The sequence below is a fragment of the Anolis carolinensis genome, chromosome 5 (genome assembly GCF_035594765.1).
Source record: "Anolis carolinensis isolate JA03-04 chromosome 5, rAnoCar3.1.pri, whole genome shotgun sequence".
Taxonomy (NCBI): Eukaryota; Metazoa; Chordata; class Lepidosauria; order Squamata; family Dactyloidae; genus Anolis; species Anolis carolinensis.
In genome coordinates, this window is record NC_085845.1 from 171386583 (window position 1) to 171399590 (window position 13008).

Consider the following 13008-nt stretch of genomic DNA (forward strand, 5'->3'; position numbering starts at 1 on the left):
TCAACAATTCACTGGCTGAGAGAAATTAATATAGTTCCATGTTATGCCGTTATGACTCACCGCTTTCTTCATTGTTTAATAAAATCTGGACCTCGAATGTTATCAAACATGCACCTGTAACTCATGGCTGTGCTGTATCATGGATTTTTTAATTTTAAAGGCAGATAATTGTTGAATGGTTGTTTCACATATGGACTTGACACAAAATGACAAAGGTATTCTCAAGATAAAGCAGTTGTGAAATTACATAACGTTTGTTGACATGTGATTATCATAAACATTTCCTAGCAGTGTATGGAAATATGTGAATATGTGAAATGTTAGTAAAAACATGTTGCTTCTGACATGACCATTATATTTTTGAGGCCTAATTTTCATGTACTGCAATGGAACGATTTATATTGACCATGAACATACTTCTAAGACATGTAAACATATATATTTAGCAATCAATATATACAAAGTGACAAGGGGAAAGTGCTTAGCAATTACCAAGAAAATAGAAGTGTCTGCCCTTATGCAGAGCTGAAAATGCTACTGATATGCAAGGATTAAAAATCCAGGGAATAGGTCATCTGGGATTTATCTGGTTCTAAATGCTTATTTCAGAATGAAGATGCATGAAATACTGTGAACTCTACCTGGAAGCTTTCCCAACATGTCTAAAAGCACTCCCCCCCCCCCCAAATAGATACATTTGTTGCCTTTCCAGCATTACATTTTCTCACATTTAGGTATGGTCTCCCAAGAGGACAACTCTGTTAAAATAATGCGTGAGTCAGCCTCAAGGAAGCAACCTCCACTATAAATCTTAAGGTGTTGTCAAAAAGGGAGGTAATGAATGGTCAAAAGTGTCTCACACAGCTATACAAGGAAATTGCTTCTGATTTTGAAACAGGCAGGAGGACTAGAGAAAGACCACAAATTGTTCCTGGTGTAATTCAACCACTCTCTATTTGTCAGTATAAGACAGTCCCAAACACTGTCACTCCCAAGCATCACGGAAAGACAATGAAAAGCCAAGGAAGACTTATGTAGATAAATAGGCAGTACAGAGGATATGACTTTTAACTGTCAATATTTTGAACTTTTGTTGCATGGGATTAAGACAACAGGTGGCAATGTAGAATGCAATTGAGATTAAACAAAATCTGGTGGTCATCACAAATACTGTTGCAGTATGAGTGTTTTCAGATACATTTCTCCTCTTAAATATTACATAAATCTGGGTCCTTAACTGAAGGATGTGGTGAGACATTTTGTCCTGAATGGCAGAGGAGGATATTCTCCATCCTCTTCTATAGCTGCTATTTCTGATGGTGCCATTGCCAGTTAATCATTTCATGCTCTATAAGGGCTTCACTGGTGGATCAGGGAGGGCATCTTCTTTCTCTGGTCAGAGAGTTTCTATGTAGTAAGTCCTGCTCTGCTGCCAATGCTATATGGAAGTCCCAAATCTGCTTCTATAGTTCCAGCTTTGGTCATTGTTATGGATTATTGGGCTGGGCTTTAGCACAGCTACCGGTAGTAAACTACCAGCAGTAATAAGATCTACCAACTAAAAGGTGGCCAGTTGAAATCTCAATTCGGATGAGCTCACTATTTACCTAAGCAGTTCGAAAACAGCTTAGAGCTGTAAGTAGAGAAATTAGGTACCTCTAATTAAGCAGGGGAAGTATTTTACGATACCATAAAAAGACCAGAAATGCCAGTGACCAAAAGGAAGGAGGATGTCCTAATGGCTCTTTGTTATAGAAAATGGAGCAACCCCCCCCCCCCCGCCCCCCGCTGAATCTGAGCACAACCAAAAGCTGGACCTTGTGATGTCTCATGGGCCTCAGAGTTCTGACCCTAGCGCCATCATGGACAACATGGGTTTTTTGCCGTCTCAGCAGGAGACGGAGTCATTCCAGATGCCGGCTGTTGACCATTCTTGCCAAGAGCCCATTAAAATGGACCTTGAACAAGCTTTTCCCAGCGCCTCTCCTCCCTTTGCGAGAAAAGAGTCCTATGCTGCGAGTCGGGGTCAAAAAGAACAAACAAGGAAAAGCACCAGATTAGCAGCCAGGCAGAACGTTAATTAGCTAAGTTTCTCTTGGGAATTTGCAGGGAGGAACGCAGCTGCAGGAAGATGTGTTTCGCTTCTCTTTCCCTTGGGAAAGGAAGCTCTGGACACCTGCTCTGCAGGAAGATTGAACTTCTTTAAAAGTTCCCCGCACCGAGGAATCCGTGCGGAGTCAACAGATCAGCTTTAGGATTAACTTCAGTTCCAGCCTAGTGTGGACTGCGTTTTAAGTCTGCAACTCCAGTTTCCTTGCCTTGCCTTGCCTTGCCTTGCCTTGCCAAGTTTTCATGAACTATCTCGTCGTGTTTCCAGCCTTGGATCTTGTCTCAAGTATCTAGCCTTGTCTCCAGTTCTTGCTTTGGACTTACTTTGAACTTTAGAAATACTTTGGACGTTTCTCCACTCTACTGCTTGGAAGTAGAGTGTGTTTTGGTTTTGGGATTACAACTTTGAACTCTAATATTAAATATTGGACAATATATTTCTGGACTATATTTGACCTTCTCTGAAAGGTCTATTGCTGGACTACATTTCCTACTTGTTTTTATTCTACTATAATATTTCCTTAATAAAGATATTAGATTGTATTTGGCCTCCGTGTTTGGTTCTTAGTGCTCTGCTGCCTGGGCGTGACAGACCTTGACACAACATACTTCCTTTCTGTCTGTTCTGTCTGTCTGTCCAAATGGCATTGAATGCTTGCTATGTTTGTGTACTATGATCCGCCCTGAGTCCCCTTGGGGAGATAGGGTGGAATATAAATAAATTATCATTATTATTATTATTATTATTATTATTATTTCATCCAATAACTGGTTCACAGGACTAGAGAAAAAAATCTGTTTGCGGATAAAACCAGTGCTTCTTGCAAGTCAATCCAAGTGTTCCCCCCCCCCCCCCAAAGTATGTTTTAATTGCTATTGTCATGGTACTATTGAGGGCATTGGGCTAGATATGTTTTATGGGTATAATATTCATTTAAGGGAATCTGATCAAGTTGGTTTCTGAACCAATGACCATCTCATGGGGCAATGTTGCCAGCCTTACCTTTGGTGGTTGCAGAGGCACATATATGCCACCTATATAGCTCCCCAACATGCACACTGGGTGGCACTGTTATTGTTGCTGTTTTGTGTTGATATTGTTGTTATTGGCAGGTGAATTACTCAATGACTGGAGCCATTGGTCTCTGCTGTGCCAAAACCTATGTAACCAATAAAGCTGCAGTCATTTTTATTCTATCAAAGTTGCTTCTCTCTTTCTTATTTATTTCTCTTCTTCCACTAACATAGCCAGTAGAGGCACAAGCCTGGCTAAACTCAGTGGGATTTGCAAGATTGAGTTGAACACATTGTAGATGATATAAAAATAGGTATTATGAATAAAATACTATTCTTGTGAAGGATTTAGAAGAAGGGCTATAAAGTGTGATGCTTCTAAAATAATGTAAAAAAAACTTTTAAAATGTTGCAACATCAGGGCATCTTTGGGAACTGGCAACCAGTGTGACTTTAGGACAATTGGCATCTTTCAATATAACCCACTTGAATAAAATGCTGAATGGAAAATATGTGTATTATTGTTAGAGAAAATTACAATGAATATAAAATTAACTGAAATTTAATTTCCTGAACTAAACTGGGGAAGTAGGATTTCTCATTCCATGTGTGCGCAAATCTGCATTTTCCTCCTTTGGCATGGAAAGGAGCCCTGGCTGTCTACATGACCCTGCATATGAATAGTTACAAATACTAGTTCATTACCCTCTGCTGAGTGCTGCACAGTCATGCAAACACCGCTGACATTATTTGATTGGAGTTAATAAGCACAGTGGCATGCCGACAGTGCTGCAGCTAGAGTTCTGCAGAGCTCAAAAAGTGCAGGGAGGATAGCCAGTGTTTTAAAGCAGCAAGGAGAACAAATCCTGTGTTTGTTATAGTCTTCTCTTTTATTCCTTCCTATCCACTTAAAAAAAAAATCCATTTTCACTGGATGGCACTTGACACATTAAGAACACCATAGAACTATCTGTGTATGCTTTATAAAGAGAACATATTCACATTTACACTATGCCCCACAAGATCCCAATGGTTCAATTCCTAGTAGAGCCTGAGTCATACAGTATTTGTATATCATATATACCGACCTGCAGAGGTGAAAGTGAGGACAAAAGGGGAAGTTGGATGTACATAGGGAAAATATGGCTATTATCTCACTCCAGTGTAGAATACATTTGGTATATTTTTAGAATACAGAAAGCCAAGGCGCAATGTAGGAAACAGGAGGTTGTCATGCTCCTCATTCTTTATTTACTATTCCTGCGCCCATGGCAAGGCCTTTTCAGTCGCATAGTGTTAATTGCGTCACTACATAATCCCATATGTGTACACACTATTAAAATGATTCCTGCACCACTGAATCTGTCTTTCTTCTGAAATAAATTAATTTAATGTCTCAGATGTATCGTGGAAGATTCTATATTGATGAAACTCACCTAACAACAGACAATATTTCCTTAATATCTTTTTGGAAACAGGGAGTGTTGGTGTTCAGATTTGGGGAGGTCCTTCTTTCAATCCTGCCTTCCCCCCAGGTACACTTTTGTTGGAGATACAGGAGAAGACTTCCTTGGTAGCAGTTCCTTTCAAATGAGGATAACATCTCTGTTATCCTTCTCCCAGCAGGCAAAGAGATTTTTATCCAGACGCACCTTTGGCATTTATACTGGCAGGTTGTTGATCTTGGAGCTTTTTGCATACAAATCAAATAACCTTCCAATGAACTATAGTCCTTTCTCAATACAGGCAGTCCTCAGGTTACAAACAAGATAGGTTCTGGAGGTTTGTTTTAAAGCTCAATGATACACACATAAGCAATCTTTGGATAGCACAGGGAAGAGTTCAAATCTGTGTGGTGTTGGTTTTGCTGTCAGAAATTTCATTTCACTTTCTGCCTTGTAACCATTGGATTTTGAAAAAAATGGCTTGATGTGCAAACAAGGAATGGTGGTAAAGCGTCAGTGGAGACCCCTTTTCCCCATGATAAATTCTTTCTGGAGTGAATTTCTCTTCCGAGGGGTAGATTTCTCTCACTTCCAGTTGTTTAACCCCTGTTCTTAACTATGAGTCGGATGTTTGTAACTGAGGGGCTGCCTGTAAATGGAGAAACACTGATAGAGTGGTCAGCTATATTGGGCACTATGTTCACCCCACTTTGTAAAGGAAGAGAGTTGGACTGAGTTACACCTGTGATGCCCAGATCAGTTGCTTAGGCAAGGAGCTAGAAAGGGGAGTGGATGGGAGCAGAGAGCATGGAGGGTGGAAATGTGTGTCTCCAGGGCAGATGGAGGAAGCAGGATACAGGAGGGAATGAAAAGGGAGATGAAGTCCCTTCCTGCTGCTCTTCATCCTGTGTCACCCATTTACTTAGGCAGAAGGAGAGACTATTAGTCCATACATGCTGTGAAAAAAAAAAACAACCCCAAAAGTCGTAATGGTTGTGTGACCTAAAATAATCCTGATTTCTAGAAGAGGAAATTGTATGGCTTTCTAAACCAACTTGCGATCAGATTAAAAAGAGTGAGTGTGATGTTAGTGGGTCAAACTGGGGCAGGATAATGCTCACCGGTGCTGGGATTTAGCCTTTCCATAGATTCAGTCTGGGTTGTACGCAGAGATTGACTAGGAAGAAGTGATGGACTGTTTTTTAAAACAATATTTAAAAATGGCTATACTTTCTATGTACATCAGTTTGTTTCTGCTTAATTCTGTTTTATTAAATTTAGCATAGAACCCACTTAAACAAATTTATTTTGAATACCGATCTTCTCTTCCAAAAAGGTCATTGCCAAGCTGAACCCATGAATCCCCACAGGATACCTTTTTCTTAGCACACTAAATAATTGTTCTGAATTCAGCTTCTCATTAGTATGGTAACTAATATCATAGTTTTGAAATGAAAGTAATGCTTCCCAGCTCTTTTTAAGTCTCCACTAGTGTAATTTTTTTTTCGTCATCTTCTTTCCAGCTATGTCGCATCAAACATTTCACTGGAGGTGTGCTATACTGCATGAATAGTTCTAGTGTTGGTACTTGATGAAAAGAGGAAATAAGGTTTCTCTACATTCAAAAACAAATTTAGTTTTGTATTAGTAATTACCCATGACAATCTTAGCTTTACAAACTGACTATTTTATGATTTATTCATTGACTGTCAAGTAATTAAGTCATACTGACTGTGGGCGGTACTTTCTTTTTTCAGCAATTTCAGTTTTGTTTGAGCTATCAAGGTGGCAAGTTGCAATTGCTTTGACTTTCTAAACACATTGAATTCTTGGGAAAATATTTTGAAGATTTCTTTCTCAATTCCTATCAATCCATAATAATGCATTCTACCAGGAAACATTAATTACATTGCAATCCTGTCTTATCTTTTTACTGAGAGCTCCCTCCGGAGAATCCATGTGACCTCTAGCTATTACCTTATCATCACAATTAGTGAGGTAAATCAGGCAATTATTTGAATTAGGGGCAGTGTTTATTTAAGAAACATTATATATTATGTAGAGTTAACTAAATGTGGCGTTAACATTGAGTACTAGGGTAGTTGAGGGCCAAAATACCCTAAAGACAGCAGATCTCATCTGATTTTGGAAGCTAAGCAGATTGGACAATGAATGCTACATTTCAGAGGAATTAACTGGCAGGTATTCCTTGCCTAAGAAAATCCTACAAAATCCATGGCTCATTGAATCATAGAATCACTGAATAATAAAGTTGGAATAGACCACATGGGTCATCCAGTCCAATATCCTGCCATGCAGGAAAAACACAAAGAACCCCGGACATGACTTGAAAACACAAACACACAGTGACATAGTCACCACAAATTGGTGAGTAGGACAAAAAACTGACCTGAAATAACTCCTGGAGGAAGAGAAGAAGGGTGAAGGAGGAGAAGGAAATCCCTGCCAGCCCCTCCAGACATTTACTGCTCATTCTTCACCCCAACCACCCCTTGAAGGAAATCTGAGTTTTTTCTGTTATTTTAAGAATTGCACCTTAACCTTCCTGCAGAGCTTTGTTTGGAATAGAGTAGGTCCTCCATCCATTCATCCATCCATGGCTTGAATATATAGCTCTATCTATCTATCTATCTATCTATCTATCTATCTATCTATCTATCTATCTATCTCTCTCTCTCTCTCTCCAAAAAGCATACGTTGACTGCCATTTTATGTAAGAGACATCATTTTATATATACAATGGGACTTGAGCATCCATAGATTTGCTATCCACAGAGGGTCTTGGAAGAAAACCTCTCTGGATACTGAGGGCTCACTGTATTTTAACTGTAGACAGAGTTTGGTTTTATGTACTTGGAACTTGGACATGCACTGATTTTTATTGGTGTGGTTTAGTTGAGCCTCTGTATTCATGGACTTTATCATCTGATTTTTTAAAAAAAATTATTTGTATATCCAGGGTCATAAAAATTTACCGGGATTTTGTGTGTGTGTGTGTGGGGGGGGGGGGGCAAGTTGACAAAGCATAAAAAACTCTGATCTACACAATTGAAGGTTTTGCTATAATCTATAAGGCAGCTGCTTATTTATTTCTGAAATTCCTTGATACCTTCCACTATTCAAACTTTATTTGCAATATGTTCCCTAGAGCTTCTACCTCTCCTGAACCCAGCTTGGACAACTCACTCCATGCATGGTACAAAATATATGATTCTGTGATTACTGCAATTCCTGGTCCCCCTTTTTTGGGGGGTGGGACTGAATGTATGTTGAGCATTTCCAATCTGTGAGCTATTGTGTCTTGTTAGAACAGGAGTAGATTCTACCTCTGTAGCTTACATTGGTATGCCAATTCTTCAGGTGATTTATTTCTCCTGAATGCTCAGAGTGCAACTTCTAAAATTATAGATTCATCATCAAATGGTTCTTCCTTGAATTGATTTTCCATCATTTCATCTTTTTTATATAGTTCTTTAGTATACTAAAGAGGAGTCCCGGTGGCGAAGTGTGTTAAAGCACTGAACTGCTGAACTTGTAGACCGAAAGATCCCAGGTTCAAATCCCGGGAGTGGAGTGAGTGCCCGCTATTGCTCCAGCTTCTGCCAACCTAGCAGTTCGAAAACATGCCAATGTGAGTAGATCAATAGGTACCACTCTGGCGGAAGGTAACGGCGCTCCATGCAGTCATGCCGGCCACATGACCTTGGAGGTCTCTGCGGACAATGCCGGCTCTTCAGCTTAGAAATGGAGATGAGCACCAACCTCCAGAGTCAGACATGACTGGACTTAACGTCAGGGGAAACCTTTACCTTTTTTTAGTATACTGTTTCCATTGCTTTTTAAATTTTACTTGGCCATGTTTCACAATTTGTTGTTTCGCATCCTCATTTTTGGTCCAAATTTCTCTTTGACTTCTTGGACATTGTGGAAGACATTTCTTGTTTTTCCTTTTTGTTTTCATCTTCCATTTTTCTGACCTTTTAGTATGAGGTAGCCAGGACTGAACATGGAGCACTCTGTCTGTGTAGCACGTACTCTGTCATCAGGATATGGCTCCACTCCAAGCAAAATGGTTGGAAAAGGAGTTGAAGAACCCATGGTGAAAACTGGCAAGCAGTACAATGTATGTAGTGAAAGATAGTCACCAACAATATATTACGCAAAGCCTTTTCAGTTCATACACCATTACTAAAAAGAATCACATTAATATAATTTCTCCAAGTGTTATAAACAGAGTTGAAGAAACAGAGCAAGGGTTGGAATTATTCATTGTTTTACCCAAAGTGTTAAGTTACAAATGCAAAACCATTTTCTGTACAATAGCAAATGCTTATAAATTGGACTTTTTGAGAGCATGTTTACATTTGTCATTTGATTCATTTGACTAGTCTTAGAATTTTGCCATAGGGTCCTCCACAGAGTTCTGATGTTTTCTGAATTCAGCAAAAGAATATGAATCATAATTTGTGTTCATAGCCCCACCTTTTAAAAACTGAAGTTTTGAACTGAGATTTATATTAAGAGCAGGCTTGTAATATGGAGGATCTGCATCTACACGTTACAAAGTGTGATGCAGAACACACTTCTAATTTGTAGGGTTTTTTTTTAAAAAAAAACATTTAACAATATAGTTCCAAGTAGAATAGTGAAAAACTATTACAAATTTACATAATTGCAATGACGAATGTGTACTGATGCTTGTCTAACATGATTATTTCTTAAAGCACATTAAGACAGCAGTATCAATAAGAGTTCAATGAAAGGGAAATTTTCTACTGAAAGCTCAATTTTAGTTCCAAAATTGTTCACTTCCAACCAGGGATCATTTATAAATTCATTAAGCACATACTTTTTAACTGTCCTGATTTGGCAGGGACTGTTTTGAAGAATCTTTCCATTAACCAAAATGGTGCATAGGACTCCAAATGAGCCCAAGATATTTTATTACAGGGGCAGAAAATTCTACAAGCATCTCTCCACATCCTTGACAATACAGACACAACAATAACAAATCACACATCCATTAATTTACTGCATCTTCATAACCCCTTAAATCTGTTGTTTGCGGGAACTGCCTTGTTAGCTCTTCCTAGTCATAGACTGGCCCTAGGAAAGGTGGCAGGGTAAATAAACAGCACTTCCGCATTCTAGTAAAAAGTCCTGGAGTCCTTGTTTACTTGCACTGTCTGTCTTCTCTTTTTTATTGAGTTACTGACTTTCTGTCTCTCATCGGGACAAGATTTTCGCTTTTTAAAGCAACCTTCAAAAAGATATCTATATTACAATATAAAAGTAAAGAAGGAATTGGGATAAAAGAGTCATCTATCACCTTTAACACTAACCACTTTACACAACTGAAAAAATAGACTCTAATCCAAAAAGCCTGTGCTGAAATAAATTGGTTAGTCTTGAAGGTGCTGCTAGACTCTTTTCCCCCTTTCATTTCCCTTCTGTATGTTTTCTTAAAAGAAGACATCTTGCCTTCTTATAGCTTTCTGGAATTATTGGTATTTTTAAGTAATTTGTTAATTTCTGGTATGCATTCTATCTGACTCTCTAATACCATGTTTTTAAACAGTCTGTATGTGTCTTGAGGAGATCTGAGTTTGTTCATTTTCCCACTCAGGTAATCACTTTGATTTGTAGGTCTCTCCTTTCAAAGTTTAAATGTTAGAAGTTTGAAGTTCCACATTTGGATAAGTTAAAAACTACTGCTTCCCCAAGGGTACAACAACAAAACTGCATGAAGAATACCAGAAACCTGAGCAGAGTTCATAGTGTCCCTAGGATCAGAGTTTACAGCTTACAGCTTAGAAGAACCATCAATGAGCCACTGATCATCCTGTTTCAGGGAGGTGGCATTCCCTATACAGTCCATCTTCCAGTTCTGAGGATAGTCCCTGCACAGCTTCTCTTGACCTTCCTTCTCCTGTCCCTCTACTCTTCTAGGGAATCAGGCTACAAAATTAGTGTAAGCTCTTCAATGCCAATCAGGAAGGCATAACCTCGGAAAGATATGGGTCACCTAACTTCCTTAAGGGCTGTTCCTTTGGGAAGCCTTCATCAGACTTGCCAGCTGGAAAAGAAAGAGACCCATCAATCTCTGTTGAACACATCTCAACTTTGCTATCCAAGGTTTTTAGGATGATTCCCTTTTGGTACTGCTATTCTGGACATGAACCTGTTTAACTAAACATGCTGCTGCTGTATTAGCCACGGCCCTTCTCTACCTGAACAAAAGCATAATTGAATATTCAACCTCTAGGCTCCTTTTCCTGGGTATTTAGCTAAGCCAGGCCTAACTACGAATCACATTTATTCACAGGGGCAATTTGAGACATAATTTGTCAGGGAGATTGTAGTATCATGGCAAGCAAAAACTATATGACTAAAAAGAACCTTAGACCTTCCTCTTATAGCCAATGTCATTTAAACCTTGAGATTAATTTTGTCATCTATACGAAAATCATCAATTCACTAGACAACAAAGCAAATCGGAAAGAGAGATCCACATGGATTGGGTGTTTTGTTCCTGGAAGCAAATGGATGTATTCCAATGCAAATCTGTCCCTAGGAAACCAAGAAGAGCATTCTTGATATCTCTCTGTGTGTGTGTGTGTGTGTGTGTGTGTGTGTGTGTGTGTGTGTGAGAGAGAGAGAGAGAGAGAGAGAGAGAGAGAGAGAGAGAGAGAGAGAGAGAGAGAGAGAGAGAGAGAGAGGAAAGGAAGGAAGGAGGTAGACTTACTAGGCACACGGTTGATGGCTTTGAGAGGCCTCAGGACTCGAACAGTGCGTATTGCAGACAAGTTGATATTTTGGAGATCCAGAGAATACTCCACCATCCTGAAAATGGAGGGTGAGAGAGAAAGATAGAGAGTGTGAGAGAGGTTTGAAATCAACAGGGGAAATGAATTACTGAGTCGTTGAAGCTGTTCACACCAGAAGAATGCCACAAAATCCCTTCCATCTGTCATTTCTTCTTCACCAGTCTATCCTGAGACTTTGCTGGTAAGAAAGTATTAGAAAGGAAGCATCACTCCATGCATGCTAATAATATGCCAGACTGCCCCCAGCCCCATGCTGTTGAGACTAGCCATTCAGGAATGCATATCTTGGGTTCCAACTCTATGAAGCTATTCTGATGACAGTATGAGGCTGCTGATCAGAGTGCGTATCTCCTTCAGGGACCCTTTGAACTGAATCTGACTGCTCTGTGTGCTTCACAAAAGCAGGCAACATAATTCCATGGTAAAATATAAAAATACAGCTCCTCCTTCATAATCTGTACCCACTAGACTAAAGATGAGCTGAAAGGGAAGCACTGATAAGCTCTCAAACTCCACTGAATTATTCTCCTCTCTTGGCATTTACCTGTTTTATCTGTCACTAGGGATCAGGGGCTTTGCTAGAAGCCAAATCGCCAGTGGTTATAGAACACTTCATTCCTTACCCAGGGAAGAAAAGCAGCAAAGAGACCAGCGAGAGTATACATGATTAGAAATGAGTTTTTGAACTGCATTGTGTTCCTGGAGAAATCAGAGAAAAATCAGTTTGACACAGAGTGCAGTGCCACCAAACAAGTTCCTTGCCCAAGATTATGACTCCTGTGATTGTTGGAGGTATATTTATATTCTTTCTCTGAATGTAAGGACTTTTGTTTATCGTAAAGATCTCAACATTAAGATTAAGATCATTCTTAATTTTACCTACTCAGTAGTTACAAGAATTTTTTTTAAAAAATGATGAAAACAAAGAAGACATTGCATTGATAACTACAAGTGATCATTTGTGGCCGAGAATGATTGTCTTCCAAAGGTAAAGTCTTGGTGATGGGTCCATAAGTGACTGCGGAGACCTATTCAAGATCCGCATGGTTTTTCACAATGAGGACATAGATTTCCAGATGGAGGATGGGCCCAACAAGGGTTTGCTTGATACACATTCTTCTTAGCATGTTTCTTCCTTTCACCCTCTATTCATGCCTCTTCAAAATCCATAACACGATTGGTAACAGCTGGCCTCCAGTTAGAACATTTGAGGGCAAGATCTTAAGATGATCCTTAAGTGTTGTTTGGAGAAGGGCTTGGGTGTTCATTTTATGCCTTATCTTTCTTCCTTGAAGTCCACATTTGGGAGCAATCTTGATGGCCTTCATGGATTGAATTGATCAGTGGTCTGTCCAGCAGTCATCAGTGCTTGTCATGGCTCTTGTGAAAAGGATATTGCGGTGGTCTCTAGCATGTATAATTATATAGTCTAAGAGGTGCCAATACTTTGATCGGGGATGTCTTCAACTTATTTTTCTGGTGGAAGAATGTGTTGGTGGAAGTACATAGGCACTTATGATAGTTGCCTGCTGGTTTTGGCAAGATTTATTTGGAGAGATGAGAGTTATTCATTAATGGCAATGGGTGCTTCA

General features: G+C 39.4%; 1 protein-coding gene across 5 annotated transcripts in view; it reads right to left on the reverse strand.

Moving 5' to 3' along the window:
* Nucleotides 1-13008, reverse strand: part of cacna1i (calcium voltage-gated channel subunit alpha1 I) — a 372048-nt gene that overhangs the window by 138749 nt on the left and 220291 nt on the right. For all 5 annotated transcript variants that reach the window (XM_062982915.1, XM_062982912.1, XM_062982914.1 and 2 more), the window contains exon 5: nt 11335-11432. In XM_062982915.1, coding sequence (XP_062838985.1) covers nt 11335-11432 — 98 coding nt within the window. The remainder of the gene's footprint in view (nt 1-11334; nt 11433-13008) is intronic.